The following is an 18,038-nucleotide window of genomic DNA, read 5'->3' on the forward strand; positions in this document are numbered from 1 at the left end:
ACTCTGCATCTACGTGAAAGTAATTTCCGTGGACAGTATCCGGGACCAGTAATTTTTCACAGGTCAGGATGGATAGCAACCAGTGTCAGTAATTTTCCACTAAGCTCAGACCGGACCAGAGTGTGAAAACATCACGATGCATACAAGTAACAGTAAGTTGCCGTAACGAATAATTTTCCAGTGCCCCAATAATCCCCTGTGCTCCAACCAGGCTTACATACAAGCCTCGGATGGACTGTTTGGATAGTTAAAGAGTCAAGGTCACTTGGCTAAAATAGTATTTTTTTTAGCCCACATGTTTAAAATTAGGGCCTTGATACCCCACAGCAAAAATCGGTCACACCAGTTTTTGCCCCCCCCCCACATCTACTACTTAATGTGACTGTTAAGTATTTCACAGATTAATGATATAATTGTTCGAGAATCATTCTAGTGATTCGGATAGTATTGATTCGATGCGCATATGTAGGCTGTATAAAGGAATTAAATACGCATCGTCTCATTTTTTAAGTAAAAATGTCAGTTTTATGTGTCTGTGTGCGTGTGTTTGTGAGAAAGGGAGGGAGGGTGATAGAGATAGAGATAATCATGATTTATTTAGAATTTGTTCGTTTGACTAGCAGAGTGCAAAACATATACTCTAAAAAAGACAGTACCAGTCGGATTCTTTGAACCTTTTCAAGGGATTGAATATTTAAAGACTTCTCTAGGTTCAATGAAAATCGTTTAAAGACTCTTGTTACATTCTACACACACACACACACACACACACACACACACACACACACACAGATATATATATATATATATATATATATATATATATATATATATATATATATATCTGTCTGGCAGCATTTCCTTCCCGCTCGACCCCCTTCCAGTTTGGAGACATATGCCCTCTGCCACGAGGGCTTGAATTTGTTTCGTAATTTTGAAATGTTATGTGTTTATGTTTCAACTGTTACTTCCAAGGGTATTTATATAGGAATTCCTATTATGTGTATTGCCGACATTCGTCTGCTATTGCTTGTTTGAAAATAGAAGGCTCCACTTATACTGTGCAATTGCCCTTTGTTAATAGTCCGAATGTAGTAAAGGCTTTTTCTACTTAGTGCTAAGCGTATATATGGTTTCGAAATTATTTGTCAGCACTGGCATTTAAAGGAAATTTATTTTTCGAATGATTAAATTTCTGCTCGTATTTCACATGTTGTCAGTTTATTCTTCGTGTTGCAATTTAATATTACACAGATTCAAGACGGCGTGCTTTCGTTATCTTCAGCGAACTTAACTGAGCCATTTTCATGGGCAGTGTACGTGAAACAGCATTTTCACGACATGGCGGCAAAGCCCGTAAAACACCAGACCTTTCGGCTGCCATTTATACAGAGACTTAATATTATCTCTGTTCGGGCTTTGGACCGAGACAAGTAAATCGCAGTCGCGGGGATGCATTATTTGTCTCCCCACGAGACTGAAGCAACTCTGCGACTGGGATTTCCTGGTGCAAGCACTGATATACATTATTTTTCTCACCTAATTTTTTACACTTAAATCAAAATACCCTGCATCCTTGCATTCTACTTAGCAGATTCATAACTCGGTATTCATCATTATTATTATTGCTTCTCACTGCATATAAAAGTCATAAGGTTTCATACACTTTTACGAAAATCTGAACAAATTATCTAAGTAGAATCTAGCTATATATGGCGCTCTTATGCAAGGAAATGAAAAAGATGAAAAAAGTTATAATTGTAATGTGTTGAAAGTATTGCGAACGGACCAGTTCGATCCACGTGCTTTTGTTTTTCCAAATACATGTACATGTACTGCAAATTAGGAGGGTAATAATGAGGGTAATGATGTGATCTGTCGACCCCATGTACACAAGTTCTACCCGTGAGAAAATAAAAACATAACGACATTTGATATTATTACTGTATTATCACATTTAATCAATGGAAATTACATGAAATTAAGAATAGATTATTAATATATTTTATACGGGTATATTTGAACATTCCTCAGTTCTAATTTGGAAAACATTCTGTAGTAGGCAAAGGTACGATATACTATTTAATAAACCTACAGTATGTATATGCATACAGGGTACCGTTCCAACGAGGTGTGTAGCGACATCAGACAATTTCTAATTCACGAATTTCTTGGAAATTAATATCTTCTGTCCTGGAAATATGGGAACTGTTGCTATCACTATTGAAATTATACGTTTCATGGAAATCCTTTTGGAATAACAGTGGTCTGATGATGGGGCCAATCTGGTTAAGAACAAAAGTTTACATTTGCACTTCTGAGAGTTTGGGGTTTGTGTGGTCATTGTTGTTTTTCGCATGTGTGTCTAGAGTATCAATTTGCTCAGATTGTGTTTGTGTGTGTCAAAATGTTTTGTATCGTGTTATCAAAGTTTTAAAGACCTTACGTTGATTTATGAGTGTATTTTTTTAATTTGTTTTGGTTTATAAATGTTGTTGGTGATGGATTTCATATCTCCATTTCTTTTTAAAAGTAGATTTGCGCGTGGACACGATGACTGAGACAACAGATTCGAGATAACCAAACTGAAATAGAAAAAGTAAGGTGAGCAAAACAGACATTTTTATGTTGTCTAAATGAGAATTCAGGTTCTAAGTAGGTACTGTGCTATGTTGCTATGGTTTAGTTACCGAAATTTGCATATATTAATTGCATAAAATACAATGCAGGTGGCGTGGTAACTATTGTACATATAAAATAGGTTAGCAGGTAAAGGATGTAGCTCGCGTTATCTAAACCTGAATGCTGGGAGGGAATGTAACTTGTTTGAGCTTGCCATAATTGTTTGTGTAAAATGATTATATATCATTAACTGCCATCATCTGCCTTCATTTGTGTATAAAATCGTTGTGTGAGAAATCGTCCGCGGGGGACGTCATCATTTAAATAAGAATACATTCATCATAATTTGCCATTATTTTGTCTAAACAAAAATACAAACAACTGTTAACGGTAGTCACACCCATGCAGTTAATGCAAGAGTTTCATCAAGCTTTCTTTCCGATAACATAGTTATGCAGACAAAAATCTTGTCCTATTAAGAGGTGATGTGAACGCTTGTATCTCACGAAGAAAACAATCTGCGCGTCTCAGAATTTCTGAACAATTTTATGTTAAATATATCTGAATTTTGTACTTGACCTTCGTCCAGAATCAAGTAAATAGTACACCTGGCAAGTGAAATTTATTTTGTAAACAACAAAATACATTGGTAAATATTATTCTATGGTTTTGGATTAATTATTCACATCAATATTAATGGTAAACCTGTTTGATCGAACTATATTTAAAGATACAGCCTGAATCTGACCTTGGACACTTCGAGAATGGAAGTTTCCTATTATTTTCAGGAAATAGTAATTACGACGTAGGTGAGGTAGTGGGGTATATAATTTTGTTTACGTAAAAATGAATAATTCTTGCCTTACATCTGAAGTAGAATAAGTCTTATTTTTGTGTTCAGTTTTTAATTTGGCAGGAATGTTAAATTCAAATATTATTGTTTGGAATCATAAAGTGCTCATTAATAGTCTTTGATTAAAATATTAATTTGGAATTATGGTGAAATCAAACAAGGATATTTTAGATTATGTTATTGGGATACATCACATTTGAAGCTATTGGCATATTAGCGCGTTCGAGATTACATTCACATCAACACTTTCAATATCGGAATTTATCTGGACTACCACTGGAATTCAGTTGGAACTTCACACATTTTTACTTTGTGATAGACCTTTTATGAGCATTTGTGACTCAGTTTACAATTATCTAAGTTCTCTTTAAAGTTTCACTATTTTATTCAGGGAAAAACAAAATTTGTTGAATTTTAGAAAACTTGCTGAGTTTTGCTCTTTTTTGCTATTTAGTTTTGCCGATCGATTCGCAACTATATATATATATATATATATATATATATATATATATATATATATATATATATATATATATATATATGCACTGGAATAGATAATCCTCAGGTGTTTTATTTACAATTTCGTTTCTGAATAATTTGTTTTTACGTCAAAACACCAGTTGATATGTAATTGCGCCCGCTCCGCTCCGAGGTGATTTCGAAGTTTTTCATCTTTTGCTGCTTTGTTTGAAATTCGGTAAAATTATTCAACTATTTTAGCTTACAACAGAACTTTTCCTGCCAGAGGAAGATAATTATCCTCACTTTCTTAAGAAAAGTTTATTACGCACAAGACGGCAATAACAGAAGTTTGAGTTGTCATATGTGCAAGCTGCATGCTCTATGTCACAGACCAAATTATAAGCCCCAGTGACCTGATAACGCTCACGCGGCTTTCCTACCTTAACAGCTGACCGCAGGCTCGTGTACTAAAACAAAATTAATTTCTAGAGTGGTAAAATGTTTAATTAACCGATCACATGAAAAATCGCATCGTTAATATCACTTGATCCCGCTCACAATCGAATGGCTGTGAGATCATGGTCATCTAGATCGATAGTCAATATTACAAAATTCCGAGATCATTATGGTATCATGACACATGACTTTATTCCATGTTTGATCCAAATCGCATTCGAAATTTAGTCTGGTAATAAAGAAGCACAACGGACTAAACAGCGAACGAATTTCCATAAATTACAATCCCTTGACTGTAAGGCCAGATGAACCAAACATTGTTCAGTGGCTACGAGGCCAGAACTTGTTAGTTTGCATATTGGACCATGCAATCTATGTAACTTTCTTCGAGAACAAAATGTAATTTGTATATCATTAATGTTCATAGTAGTGTGCAATCGTGTCAACTTCACATAGAAAACGATACATATCGCTGCCAAGCTTTATGCCAAATGAAAATGGTCACGTGTGTGGCAAAAGAAAGATTTTGTTGTAGGGTTTAACGCCAATTTTAAGCACACGATTGGCTATACATGGCAGACAGTATTAATGGTGGAGGAAGAACCCTGAAAAACCACGGAAAGAACCACTGACCCACGAGAAGCTACTGGCAAGCTTTCTCACATACCCGCATTAGCCGAATCCGAGACTCGAACCCAAGCAAACAGAGGTGAGATGGCAGTGATCCGTAACAGAGCGCTTTGGACCACTCGGCCACTTGGGGCCCCGGCAAAAGAAAGTATGAATGTTTAACAATTTTGATACGTAAGCTGGAAGGAAAAGATAGATTTCCGTTTCAAGGTGAAACAAATCGCCCATATTGAGCTATCCCCAATAAAATTACATACGAGTATATATGGTACCTTCTGTTTCCGCGGCCGAATTCATACATAATGACTTCAAGAAAAGCAGATTCAAAACAGTGAAAGAAGAGTAAGATGCAAGATTTAGGAATTGAAATTTTATGTGTTATGCAGTGGATTTGATTTAGGTCTTGTAAGAATGAGTAACAATGAATTTTACTGGTAAACACGATCCCTGCCAACAAGGGGATATTTTGCGTAACCGTCACTATACAGACTGGTACTGGTAAGTCAGTTAAGCGTGATATTAAGTTAACAGTAACCTACTTTTGTATGATTTAATTTTACTTCTAGAGTTGCAAACACACACACTCAGACACACACATACACAAACACTGTTCATGAGTGTAGGTGGAAAAGGCTTCAAGATACCGAGGGAAAACGATCAAACGGCCTGGTTTTGGTTTGGTTGAGTTACTTTTGCTGAGATGGATCCACGTTCCAGTTTTCATCCTTGTAGGTGAAAAAGCGTCTAAGGTATTTCAGCTTTTCACGAACACGCAATCGAACATATATAAATTATTCAAACGTGCTAATTAGGTCAGAGTGGTCTAGTTTTGGCACGCCTGAGTTGTTATCATGCCTTTGCTTCTACATGCTTCATTTCATGAGCGTGGGAGAAATAGAGTCCAGGATGCGAGCAACGTAATGAATAAAGAACAAATGACAAACAAACACACAAGCGAATGCATACAATGCTATATCCCTTCCCAATTTCCTTGGCGATGGGGGTCAAAAGTGCATAACAAACAAATTGTACTAATATTAATCTGGTGAATTGAATATAGTGATGTTAATGTGGTTAAAACATATAACGTTCACTCTGAATTTGGAGTACAGCGGCAAATGAAAAGAGTTGTTCTTATTACGGGATTATATAAATTGGAAGACAGATCGCTGTAACTTCATTCTAAAGATAAATCTTTCCTGCTCTCAATTTTGTGGTAGTCCCTTAAATTTATATAAGCAAGAGCTGCACAAATATGTTGCTTGCAACTAGTGAAACCATTTCTATTATGTTTTATGTGTCTTCTGACACGAGCATTATTAGACAATGTTCAATGATTTCATCTTGACATTGAGTGCATCCCAATTTCTTACAACTCTCGAGAGGACAATGATACTGCGTCATACTCTTTATAGTGTCGAGAACCATGAGTAATCCAAGAAAACCACTTAGTATAAATAGGCTATAAACTCTCTACTGTATCAAATTTAATAAATTCATAACTAGTAAAACTTCCTGGCCACAGACAATGATTAGACCAAATATATTGCCGTTTTATAGAGGTGTCTGGTATGTAGAGATTGAATTAGTATTAGAACTTTCTCACTGCGATGAAAATAGGTGATTAATCAGCCCAGCTGCAGATGCCCGGTTTCAGGAAGTTTCATTGTTTAAGTCCCATTGACACCATATTACAATTCAAAAGATGTCCTCAAAAGAGATTCAGTAGATCAGTAAAAAGGGTACATTTTAGTCGTCTATAAAGCCCCACCCCTCTTGTCAGTATTCGCCTTCATTTTCATAATTAGTATGATAGATGTGATCTCAATTGGGGCCTTAGTTTCTGATTCTTTGTCATTTTGCCTCGAATAACACATTTAATCATAGTCCCAATCTTTTTTGGTAATCATCCCCATTATTTCATCTTCCTTCTCCTTTCCATCGAGATCACTGTTGTCATTCCTATCCATTTTATGTTCCTTCTCCTTTCCATCTAGATCACTGCTGTCATTAATATCCATTTTATGTTCCTCATCCTTTTCATCGCTATCATCTTCTTCACTTGAATACTTAGTTGTGAACGGTCTTTTTTTGGTGGTAGCCTTTGTCGCGGTATGGGTTAAACATGGTTTCCGAGCAGATTTTGTTAATGTAGCGATAAAAGAGGTTCTAGTTGGTTGTGATGTCTTTCCAGGTGATTTTGTGGTTGCTTTGCGACTCGTATGTACGCCACACTTAGTGGCACGTAAATATTTTGGAGTCGTTTTTATAGTAAATAGAGTTCCACTGATGGTGCCTCCTTTAGTTGTGGATGCTGTAGAAAATATTTTACCTGTAGTTGATAGTTCTTTGGCCGTTGTAGATACGTTACTGGTTGTAGTGCTTTCAGTGGATGCTATAGACAATAGTTTGACTGTAGTTGATAGTTCTTTGGCCGTTGTAGAAAAACTGCTTGCTGTAGTTGTTTTAGTGGATGCAGTAGAAAATGTTTTACCTGTAGTTGATAGTTCTTTGGCCGTTGTAGATACGTTTCTGGCTGTAGTGCTTTCAGTGGATGCTACAGAAAATATTTTACCTGTAGTTGATAGTTCTTTTGCCGTTGTAGATACGTTACTGGCTGTAGTGCTTTTAGTAGATGCTACAGAAAATATTTTACCTGTAGTTGATAGTTCTTTGGCCGTTGTAGATACGTTACTGGCTGTAGTGCTTTCAGTGGATGTTACAGAAAATATTTTACCTGTAGTTGATAGTTTTTTGACCGTTGTAGATACGTTAGTGGCTGTAGTTCTTTCAGTGGTTGCTATAGAAAATAGTTTGACTGTAGTTGATAGTTCTTTGGCCGTTGTAGAAAAATTACTGGCTGTAGTTGTTTTAGTGGATGCAGTAGAAAATGTTTTACCTGTAGTTGATAGTTTTTTGGCCGTTGTAGATACGTTACTGGCTGTAGTGCTTTCAGTGGATGCTGCAGAAAATATTGTACCTGTAGTTGATAGTTCTTTGGCCGTTGTAGATACGTTACTGGCTGTAGTGCTTTTAGTAGATGCTACAGAAAATATTTTACCTGTAGTTGATAGTTTTTTGGCCGTTGTAGATACGTTACTGGCTGTAGTGCTTTCAGTGGCTGCTATAGAAAATAGTTTACCTGTAGTTGATAGTTCTTTGGCCGTTGTAGATACGTTACTGGCTGTAGTTCTTTCAGTGGATGCTGCAGAAAATAGTTTGACTGTAGTTGATAGTTCTTTGGCCGTTGTAGAAAAACTACTGGCTGTAGTTGTTTTAGTGGATGCAGTAGAAAATGTTTTACCTGTAGTTGATAGTTCTTTGGCCGTTGTAGATACGTTACTGGCTGTAGTACTTTCCGTGGATGCTACAGAAAATATTGTACCTGTAGTTGATAGTTCTTTTGCCGTTGTAGATACGTTACTGGCTGTAGTGCTTTTAGTAGATGCTACAGAAAATATTTTACCTGTAGTTGATAGTTCTTTGGCCGTTGTAGATATGTTACTGGCTGTAGTGCTTTCAGTGGATGCTACAGAAAATAGTTTGCCTGTAGTTGATAGTGCTTTGGCCGTTGTCGAAAAACTACTGGCTGTAGTTGTTTTAATGGAAGCAGTAGATAATGTTTTACCTGTAGTTGATAGTTCTTTGGCCGTTGTAGAAAAACTACTGGTTGTAGTTGTTTTAGTGGATGCAGTAGGAAATGTTTTACCTGTTGTTGAAAGCTCTGTGGCCGTTGTAGATAAGTTAGTGATTGTAGTTGTTTCAATGGCTGCTGTAGAAAATGTTTTACCTGTAGTTGATAGTTGTTTGCCCGTTGTAGATACGTTACTGGCTGAAGTTTTTTCAGTGGATGCTGTAGAAAATATTTTACCTGTAGTCGACAGTTCTTTGGCTGATGTAGATAACATACTGGCTGTAGTTTTTTCAGTGAATGTAGTAGAAAATATTTCACCTGTAGTTAGTAGTTCTTTTGCCGTTGTATATAACTTACTTGATATAGTTGTTTCATTTATTGCTGGAGGAGATGTTTTAACTGTAGTTGATAGTTTTAGTGTTTTGGCTGTTGTAGAAACGTTTCTGGCTGTAGTTATTTTAGGGTATACTGTAGAAAATCTTGTACGTGTAGTTGGTAGTCCTGTGACTGTGGTAGATACGTTACTATCTGTAGATTTTTCAGTGGATGCTGTAGACATTGTTTTACCTGTAGTTGATAATAATTTTGCCGTTGCAGACGTGTTAATGGCTATAGTTGTTTCAGTGGATGCTGTAGAAAATATTTTACCTGTAGTTGATAGTTTTTTCGCTGTTGTAGATATGTTTCTTTCTGTAGTTGTTTTAGTGTATGCTATAGAAAATGTTTTACGTGTAGTTGGTAGTCCTGTTGCCTTGGTTGATAAGTTACTGGCTGTTGTTGTTTTAATGGATGCTGTAAAAAATGGTATACCTGTAGTCGGAGGTACTTTTGCCGTTGTAGATATATTAGTGGCTGTTGTTGTTTTGGTGTATACTGTTGAAAATATTTTTCCTGTAGTTGGTAGTCCTGTGGCTGTAGTAGAGAAGTTACTGGCTGTAGTTTTTCCAGTGGATGCTAATGTTTTACCTGTAGTTGATAGTTCTTTGGCCATTGTAGATATGTTTCTGGCTGTAGTTGTTTTAGTGTATGCTGTAGAAAATGTTTTACCTGTAGTTGATAGTCCTGTGGCCGTGGTAGAGTAGTGACTGGCTGTAGTTTTTTCGGTGGATGCTGTAGAAAATGTTTTACCTGTAGTTGGTAATCCTGTGGCCGTCGTGGATAAGTTTCTTGCTGTAGTTTTATCAGTGGATGCTGTAGAAAATGTTATAACTGTAGTTGGTAGTTCAGTGGCTGTTGTTGATACATTACTAGCTGAAGTATGAAAATCAGTCCTTATGGATGATACTGTTACCGCTGTGGATAGTGGCTCTTCGGTTTGTGTTTGCGTGTCCGTGGATGTTGAGGATAAATTGTCATCTTTAATTGTTGATTCCATGGTTTCTTTAGAAATACTGATCGTTGTTTGCAATAAAGATGTGGTTGATTGCATATCACTTGGACAGGGCATCGGTAGGTCAGCTGGTGGTGGTGGGATCTGAGGAATATCCAAACATTTTCTTATTCTTTCCCAAAAATCTAGTGGTAGTTTGTAGGGTAAACCTAATTAAAAAGAAACAGCAACAGTGGTAAGAAAAAAAAGAATTATTACTTCGACTATGACTACGGCTGAGATGGCAGTGGTGGTAATTATTGGGCGTAACTATATGGCAGCAACAACAATTACCACAACTGCAACAACAACAACGACAACAACAACAACTACCATTATCATCACCATGGCCATGTCAACTAATAACAAAACAGCAACCAATCTGCACAACAAACATCACCACATAAAAAATATCATCATTGTCGCAACCAAGATCTGTTATATAAAAAATGTCCATTATCGCACACGAACTACAACACTCAGTCGTCACTACTGTCCTTACTGTTCCATCAACATAATGATGTCAGACAAGCTTTAACTAACAAGATTTGACTGGTGTAGCTTTCACGGAATAGTCAGAAATTATAGTTCTAGGAAGAGTAGAAACGGGTCGTTTGCAAGAAGAGTTAACCAGTCTCCGTATCAGAAATTGCATGACTACTTATTGATATGGTACATTGATAAAGACTGTTGTATTTTTACTGGGGGAGGGGTATAATTGCCCTGATATAATGTAGTATAAACTTTAATTATAGATACTAAACATTTCATGGAAAACACGTGTAAAAGGGGTGACGATATGACCATTTTAATGTCTATATGATATACAGTGACAATCATCTAGGTGTCGGAGTATTATGACTACGTGTTACGATATGTTTTGAGTGTGCCATGTCTGTGGTATTGTAATTTCATACACTTTCACGACTGTAATATATTGGTCAGTAATACATTATATATATATATATATATATATATATATATATATATATATATATATATATATATATATATATATATATATATTAGTTTCGCACTGTTCGTTGTCAGTTTATTGCATTCATCTCAATCAATCCCTGACACACGTGATCCCTTGCTGAATCCAGTGCACTTGAAAGGATTGTTATTCGCCATATGATTTGTGTATATATATATATATATATATATATATATATATATATATATATATATATATATATATAGCATCTAGCCAACATGAGTAGGCATAGGCTATTAAGCAAATTTATAATAAAAAATTAGAAGAAAGTATGTTGGCTGCAAAAGATAATTTTATTTGTGTATGGTTGTCTATTTCTAGACTACTATAAAAATGAAATATCCGGGAAATAATCCGCGCTTACATAAATTTGCATAAAATAACAGATGTCGTTATGGTTCATCAATTTCTAGGTCAATAGAAATATTTTCCAGTATCATCAACAAGCTGAAATAAACTAGTTGACACATAATACAGTTAAACGTTCGAAGTCCTGTAGAAAGAGCTAACCAAAAGTTCGCAAACAACCGTTTTTATGTTTTATTTGTTTGTCTTGTCTATGTTTTGTATTTGCCTTTGGAAAAGACTCATTAAAGAGTCGTAAGCGTTCAGGCCAGCTAGATGCTAGTTTCTCACTGTTCGTTGTTGTATATACCTAGTAAATCAAACGACTTCTGCGTGAATCTGGCTTTGGCAGTCTATGTTTCCACTGTTTTCGAGGATCTCGAAGCAACATTTATTGTCAGCTGAAAGGTTCTTATAAGCCCTAACACTACAAATAATTTTCTTTCGTCAACTAATGACTTATATGGTTTTTCTTCTTACACCTTTTTGTTTGATTCACTAGTAAGCCATTTCAAGCCGAATAATAATATTGCTTCGCGTCATGCAATATAGAACATGGCCAAATGACCCATTATAACGAACTATTCCTTATAAAGAACTATTCCTATCTCAAATTATTAAGCAAATATACCTAGAATACCTAGATAATTTCCTATGTTAAGATATTACGGGTAGTCCATTTTAAGAAATTTGTCCATTCTCTTTGAAATTGGCTAATTACTCGGTTGAGAACTATCTTCCTAACACTGATTCCCTATAACTGATAAATAATTGCTAAAATCTAACAGAGGTATAAACGGAAACGGAAATACAAATAGCACATACCCCTACAAAACAAATAATACAACAAGAAAAAAAATATATAACATTTTGTGGTTATTAATAAATGTATAGTAGGGTATTTCACACAATAACGTAAACTGCCGGTGTCTGTCCGACGTGCAGTATTGTCTTACACATAAAACAGTTTACCCATATTGTAATAATACAATTTAATCTTAAATATGAGTAATACGAGACAGAGAGACAACAGAACAGACATATATGTATATATCCACGTGTATATCAACTTACCCAGAGGACAAATTGCCTGCGTTTCCACTAACTCTGAATACCACAGGAAAGACACAAACCAGATGATCCACGAAATCATAGTTCAAGTTTTGAATCCTAATTCTGAAGCATAGAGTTCAAAACTTAGTCGCATATTTTTCCCCAACACAGAATAATGGATGTGTTTCGTTTGCGCATCACTTTACTCATTCCAACACTTAAGTACCGGATGTATTGACATACAGTACGCCCCAACGTTCTTGACTCTTAGTCTCGCTTCTGCTGCCGCATTATGCATTTATCTATCATGTTCGTAGTCATCTTCCCCCTCCCAAAAAAAAAAACAAAAAACAAAACAACCCTCTTACCGTAAAGCCATAAATTCAAGACACCCGAAAACTAACTTGTCCACAATCCGGGCCTGCAAATTTGATCACAGGATTTTGTGTAGGGCAATCAAACGATAAGCCAGTATATACGATACAGTTACAAAAACACGTGTTTTCCGCTTGGTGAGGAGTAGATAATTCAATTTGCCCTTTTTTCAAATTCAGCCAGGAATGAATTGACATAGTTTACTCCGTATAGGGAAAAACAGCTAAATACAGAATTAAATGTGCCGGTTTCTTAAAATGGGTAGACCGGCAACTGTAGAGGTACCATTCATACAACGAAATTACAAGCAGATGGAATCGGATTCAATATAAACAACAAATGTATATATCCAAAATCGGGCAGGTTATCAAACAACTGTGAATCAGGAGTAAGTGCGTCATGAAAATTACGCAGCTCCAACATTCTTAGGTTTAAAAAACATTATCAGAATAAATGGCATTTAGAAAAAACGGGACTAATGCCGTCCATGGGAGATTATTCGTCTAATCTTAGTGAAAGTTTGATTTAACGTTTCCTGGACAATATCTTAATTTTGGCATTGAACATTGTCAGGGCTAGGACGGTTTATACGAGTATCTGTTTGTAAGTGAAGTGATGTTGATACTTTCTTACGTACAAACTGGGTTACGGACGTTTTACGTGTCAGAAAAAGCGAGAGAACGCTCGCTTTTCCGTTGATTTCTACGTACATAATTGAAATTGAATAGGTTTAATTAACTCATATGTTAATTACATTAAGACCAATCAGATGAGTATAGAACAGTTGAATATATTCTACAATAAGAAAAAAAGGGTGGATAGCATTTAACTAATTTCTTCATTTAAAGTATCTTCAGCCTTTGCGTCAATTTGCCCTATATCCCAATACTTAAATGTATTTTAAACCAATATATATATATATATATATATATATATATATATATATATATATATATATATATTGTTTCATCCGTTTCTATTCCTTTTCTCTATCCATTCATCAAGCTTTTTATCTCTGAATCAGTTGTTCCTTTCTTCATTTTTTTTTCTTCACCTTATTTCCTTTCTTAACATTTTGTTTTTGTTCTTGTACATCACTCTCGCTCTTCTAGTCAGAACAAGATAAAAATTTACAAACCTTAAGAAACTGATTTTTTTTTTCCTCGGGCGAAAATGTTCCAGTTTTAAAATCAACTCCACAACATACTGATAGATTTGACAAGTTGACAGATACAGAAAGTTTGTAATGGTTGTGTATTCAGCCAAATTAAGAACTCAACCTACGTACCTACCTAGTACTTGTTTACTTTCTATCTCTCTTACAAAGATTCAGTGACATACAGACAGACAACTGTTCAATGGGTTATTTTTGTCTAAGATAAGTTACCATTAACTAATATTACACGTCACTCGTTCCCGTCGACGAAATTTATTATATCCTGACTTTTTAGCAGTGGCGCCACTTGGGGGATGGGGGTGGGTGCGGAGCTTGCGGACCACACCGGGTGACACCATCAGAGGGAATGACACCAAAATGACTGTCTATAAAACTTTGGAAATGTGTGCAGGAAGGAGGTCCATGGAGGTGACACCATGAGTTACAGCACTAGTTGACACTAACCTTAGTGACGCCACTGCTATGTGTCTGTTCGCGCACTTACCTATGTTCCTATTTGCAGCTTAGCCACGTGTTCCTACGTTACTATCTATCATTAAGAGGGCCCGATCAGGGCCAAAATTTCAAAAGGGCCATGACTTACCTCAAAAGGGAACAAAAGCAGACGTCTATCGGCGAGTTTAATCAAGGTATGCGTAATACCCAATAACTGAGCAAAGCATTAAAAAATGGCCAAGTATCAAGTGACAAGTGACTGTAATATTGTATTTGTACGTTTTTTAAGCCTGTGTGTGTGTGTGTGTGTGTGTGTTTCATAACACGCTGGAGCCCCCTCCATCCGGCCCTGATTAAACTTTCCACATGTACTGCTAACATTTTATCCAGCTCACACTTGGGCATGGATACGCATTCTAAAAGGGTTGTACAGATTTTCATTGCAATCGAAATCAAATTTCATATTTAAAATCTCTACTTCTAAAGGTGTAGGAGTTGGCTCACACACTTGTTATTGCCTGTTCCTGATGACGGACAAGATCACACTGGTTAGAACAAATGAAATATTCTACATGTATGGGTCAATGAAGAAAGGAAAATTAACTGCAAGTGTAAGGACGTATTCAGATTTGAAACAAATTAGACAAAATAAAAAACAATGATAAAAAACACACAGAAGAAAAACAAAAACAAAACAAAAACTAAACGATGAACATAATTTTAAAATATCATTTTGAAATAGCTGGGCAATCTACAATGCTCTTTAACTTTCGAAGATTGTGTTGTCTTTCTTTAATTTTCAACTTGCAAGTCATTGTCATATTTAACTTATTTTATGATATTCATTAATCATGCTTAAAACATTTCATTTTTCATTTTATTTTTTATTATGATTGGTCAATTTCATCCGTTAATTCTAAGCATTATCACAATTATCTCAATAATCCGACTTGAACTAGGATTATCCTCTTCTTCCAGTTGATGTCTGCCTTATTTCGTTAATTGCCTATTATGCACACGAAACATTTATACGATTTGTCTCTATGCTCATCAGATTTTCAATAAAAGGTTATATTTTTCTTATCCTAAGCTCATTTCCTATCATCACCATGGACGGAGACACGATCATCAGAATCCTGTGGTAAACGGCTAAGGTGGCATTTCAATGTTTCTTTGTGGAAAACGTGTTTAGATGGACACCAACAACGGTATAGGGTATTGCCATAACATTCCCAGTATTGTCTAGGATCAGGCGTGGTCCAATGAAATCTTTGCCTCGTATTCCGTGGACAGAACCAAGATATTCCTGCAAAAAGAAAGAGGATGAGATTCTGAAGGAAATCAAATACATTTGAGAGAGGGAGAGAGATTCATTTACTGTCATAGTAACGGACATGCAATGGACTAAAATCCGCTACGTTTCTTTTTCACGAGCGTAGAGAATCTTCTCTATGGCTTTTAACGATAGGGTCGGGTATTCTTTATGTGCGGCATTCTTTCCGTCAATCTCTAAAACTGAAAAACTGAGCAATATTTTTAAAACTCGTTTTCAGTTGAATAGCAGTAAGCACAAAATGCGTACTTACAAGATGACTGAATGCAGAATGGTAACGTAGCAGTTAATATGATCTTCTTTCTCATGATCCTCGAACTTCGTTTCTCATTTTTGACTCTTCGCATACGGTATATGCTGTTAGCCCATACAGGAAAAGTTTTAATATAAGGTTCGCTCGTATCGTACATACTTAGTATACATGAGATAACTTGTTTTTATCACTGTCGGTACACTTTGCCTATAGTGTGTACAGTTTAATGTTTTTAATATTATAACATGGGAACATATCACTTTATGTGATTCTCATTAGTCCAAATAAGCCCATGAAATTATTGTGTAATATTCTCTTTAATGAATGGCTGCGATCGTGTGAAAACTTTTTTTAACCCCGCCTCCTGGAATGTTTTGTTTTCAATGAACATTTTGGCGGCCATCTTTCAACTCCACTCGCGAAAGGAAATTGAGGAAAAATTATCTCGTCTGTCTGAATATGGACTGTTTACCAGACAGGGGTTCGTTATGTCATGTTATCATAAGAAAAATGGCGAAAAACTCCATGACAAGAACAACAAGAAGTAAAACTAAGGGTATTGCTCATTTGACGGCGGATGAGTGTTGTGGGGGTGGAGAGGGGGCTGTATGTCTGTAACATAGAATCCACTCTACATACAAGCGTGGTTTAAATGATAACTGACAGAACTAAATAAACTCTCCTCTGTTCACAGAAGAATGTGGATATAAACTGGTCCCCGAACTGACAGAACTTTATCCAACCATAGCATAGTTACGCAGTAAATATGTGATGCAAATCCGACTCAAAAATAAATTTGTTACGTCGTCTGCACAGTCTACTGTTCTAAATTAAATACTGCAAATATGCGATATCAAATACATTACAGTAAATATGGGGCTTTATGCATCCAGTAATCCTATTTCACATGAAAATCGCAACAATGTAATGCTTAGTTGTAAAAGTGACATTTCCGGGTAAACATGTACTCAAAGCCTACTGTGTAATGTATCAAGCAATGTGACAGGATATAAACTGATCATCTGGTGTTTTAAAAAAAAATGATTTTGTCGTTAGAAAATGTTCTGTTGATTCTGATGGACGCTTGTTTTTTGATTTACCGTTTGTTTAAAAAAAAAACGTACATATCTACTTTTACTGATTCAAATTTACTTGGACTATATTTTATGGACAAAAAATTAAAAGGTGCACCGTCTGTCAAAATGAACGAATTTTTAATTCTTCTCTCTGCCTAAATAATTTCCTCTTAAGTAAAACCTATTGATAAAAAGAATCTCAAATGGGTAAAGCTTTAATATTAAATTTATGAAACTCGTTGAATAGTGTCCAGCTTTTGCTCGCCAAGGCACGGAAAAGCTGGACGTTATTCAATTCGTTTCATAAATTAAATATCAAATCGTCACCCATTTATAATCATCTATTTATTAAGCATGCTACATGCATGTACAATAATTTAATGTATGTCTAGCTGGACTATGCCTATGTACATATGAAACATTAAGATCATTGTTTTGTAAATACATATTTTTAGGGCTAATTCGAAATTTTGTGTGGATAGCAGGTTGCCCGGACAATCAATAATCACTAAAAGTGCATCATAAGTCTGGAACATGATGAAAGAGGATATCGTAAGTTTTTATCTTTAACGTTCTTATCATAAACAAACCGCTCCGGTAGCCTAGTTGTTAGAGCGTCCGCCTCGGATACGGGCGGTCTCGCATTCGAACCCTGGTTGAATCATACCAAAGACTTAAACAAATGGTACTATTTGCTGCCTCAGCATTAAGAGGTTAGTGTCAGGATGGTCGGCCTAGTGTCAGGATAATGTGACTAGGTGGGACATCTTGTTAAATGTCTGCGGCATGATGCCGCAGTGTTAGACATTACTATGAACTGCCACACCGCAAACATCGTTGCGATATGTGTGAAAAATTGTTAAAGCATCGTTAAAAGTCCAAATTACACATACACACACACTCTGATCATAAATATTGTCCCAATCTATGTGTTCCTATGAAATGTTTAGTTTTCAAACTTTCGGGTA

At 35.9% G+C, this 18,038-nt stretch overlaps 1 protein-coding gene across 1 annotated transcript in view; it reads right to left on the reverse strand.

Annotated features, from left to right (window-relative positions):
- Positions 1-5,974: 5,974 nt before the first annotated feature.
- Positions 5,975-18,038, reverse strand: part of LOC149806076 (uncharacterized) — a 39,662-nt gene continuing 27,598 nt past the window's right edge. Inside the window, exons 3-4 of the mRNA XM_089950949.1 lie at positions 12,443-15,714; positions 5,975-10,196 (exon numbers count right to left, since the gene is read on the reverse strand). Coding sequence (XP_089807075.1) covers positions 6,901-10,196; positions 12,443-12,521 — 3,375 coding nt within the window. The 5' untranslated portion in view covers positions 12,522-15,714 and the 3' untranslated portion in view covers positions 5,975-6,900. The remainder of the gene's footprint in view (positions 10,197-12,442; positions 15,715-18,038) is intronic.

The sequence above is a fragment of the Sinohyriopsis cumingii genome, chromosome 2, assembly GCF_028554795.1.
Source record: "Sinohyriopsis cumingii isolate HCF-2022 chromosome 2, ASM2855479v2, whole genome shotgun sequence".
Taxonomy (NCBI): Eukaryota; Metazoa; Mollusca; class Bivalvia; order Unionida; family Unionidae; genus Sinohyriopsis; species Sinohyriopsis cumingii.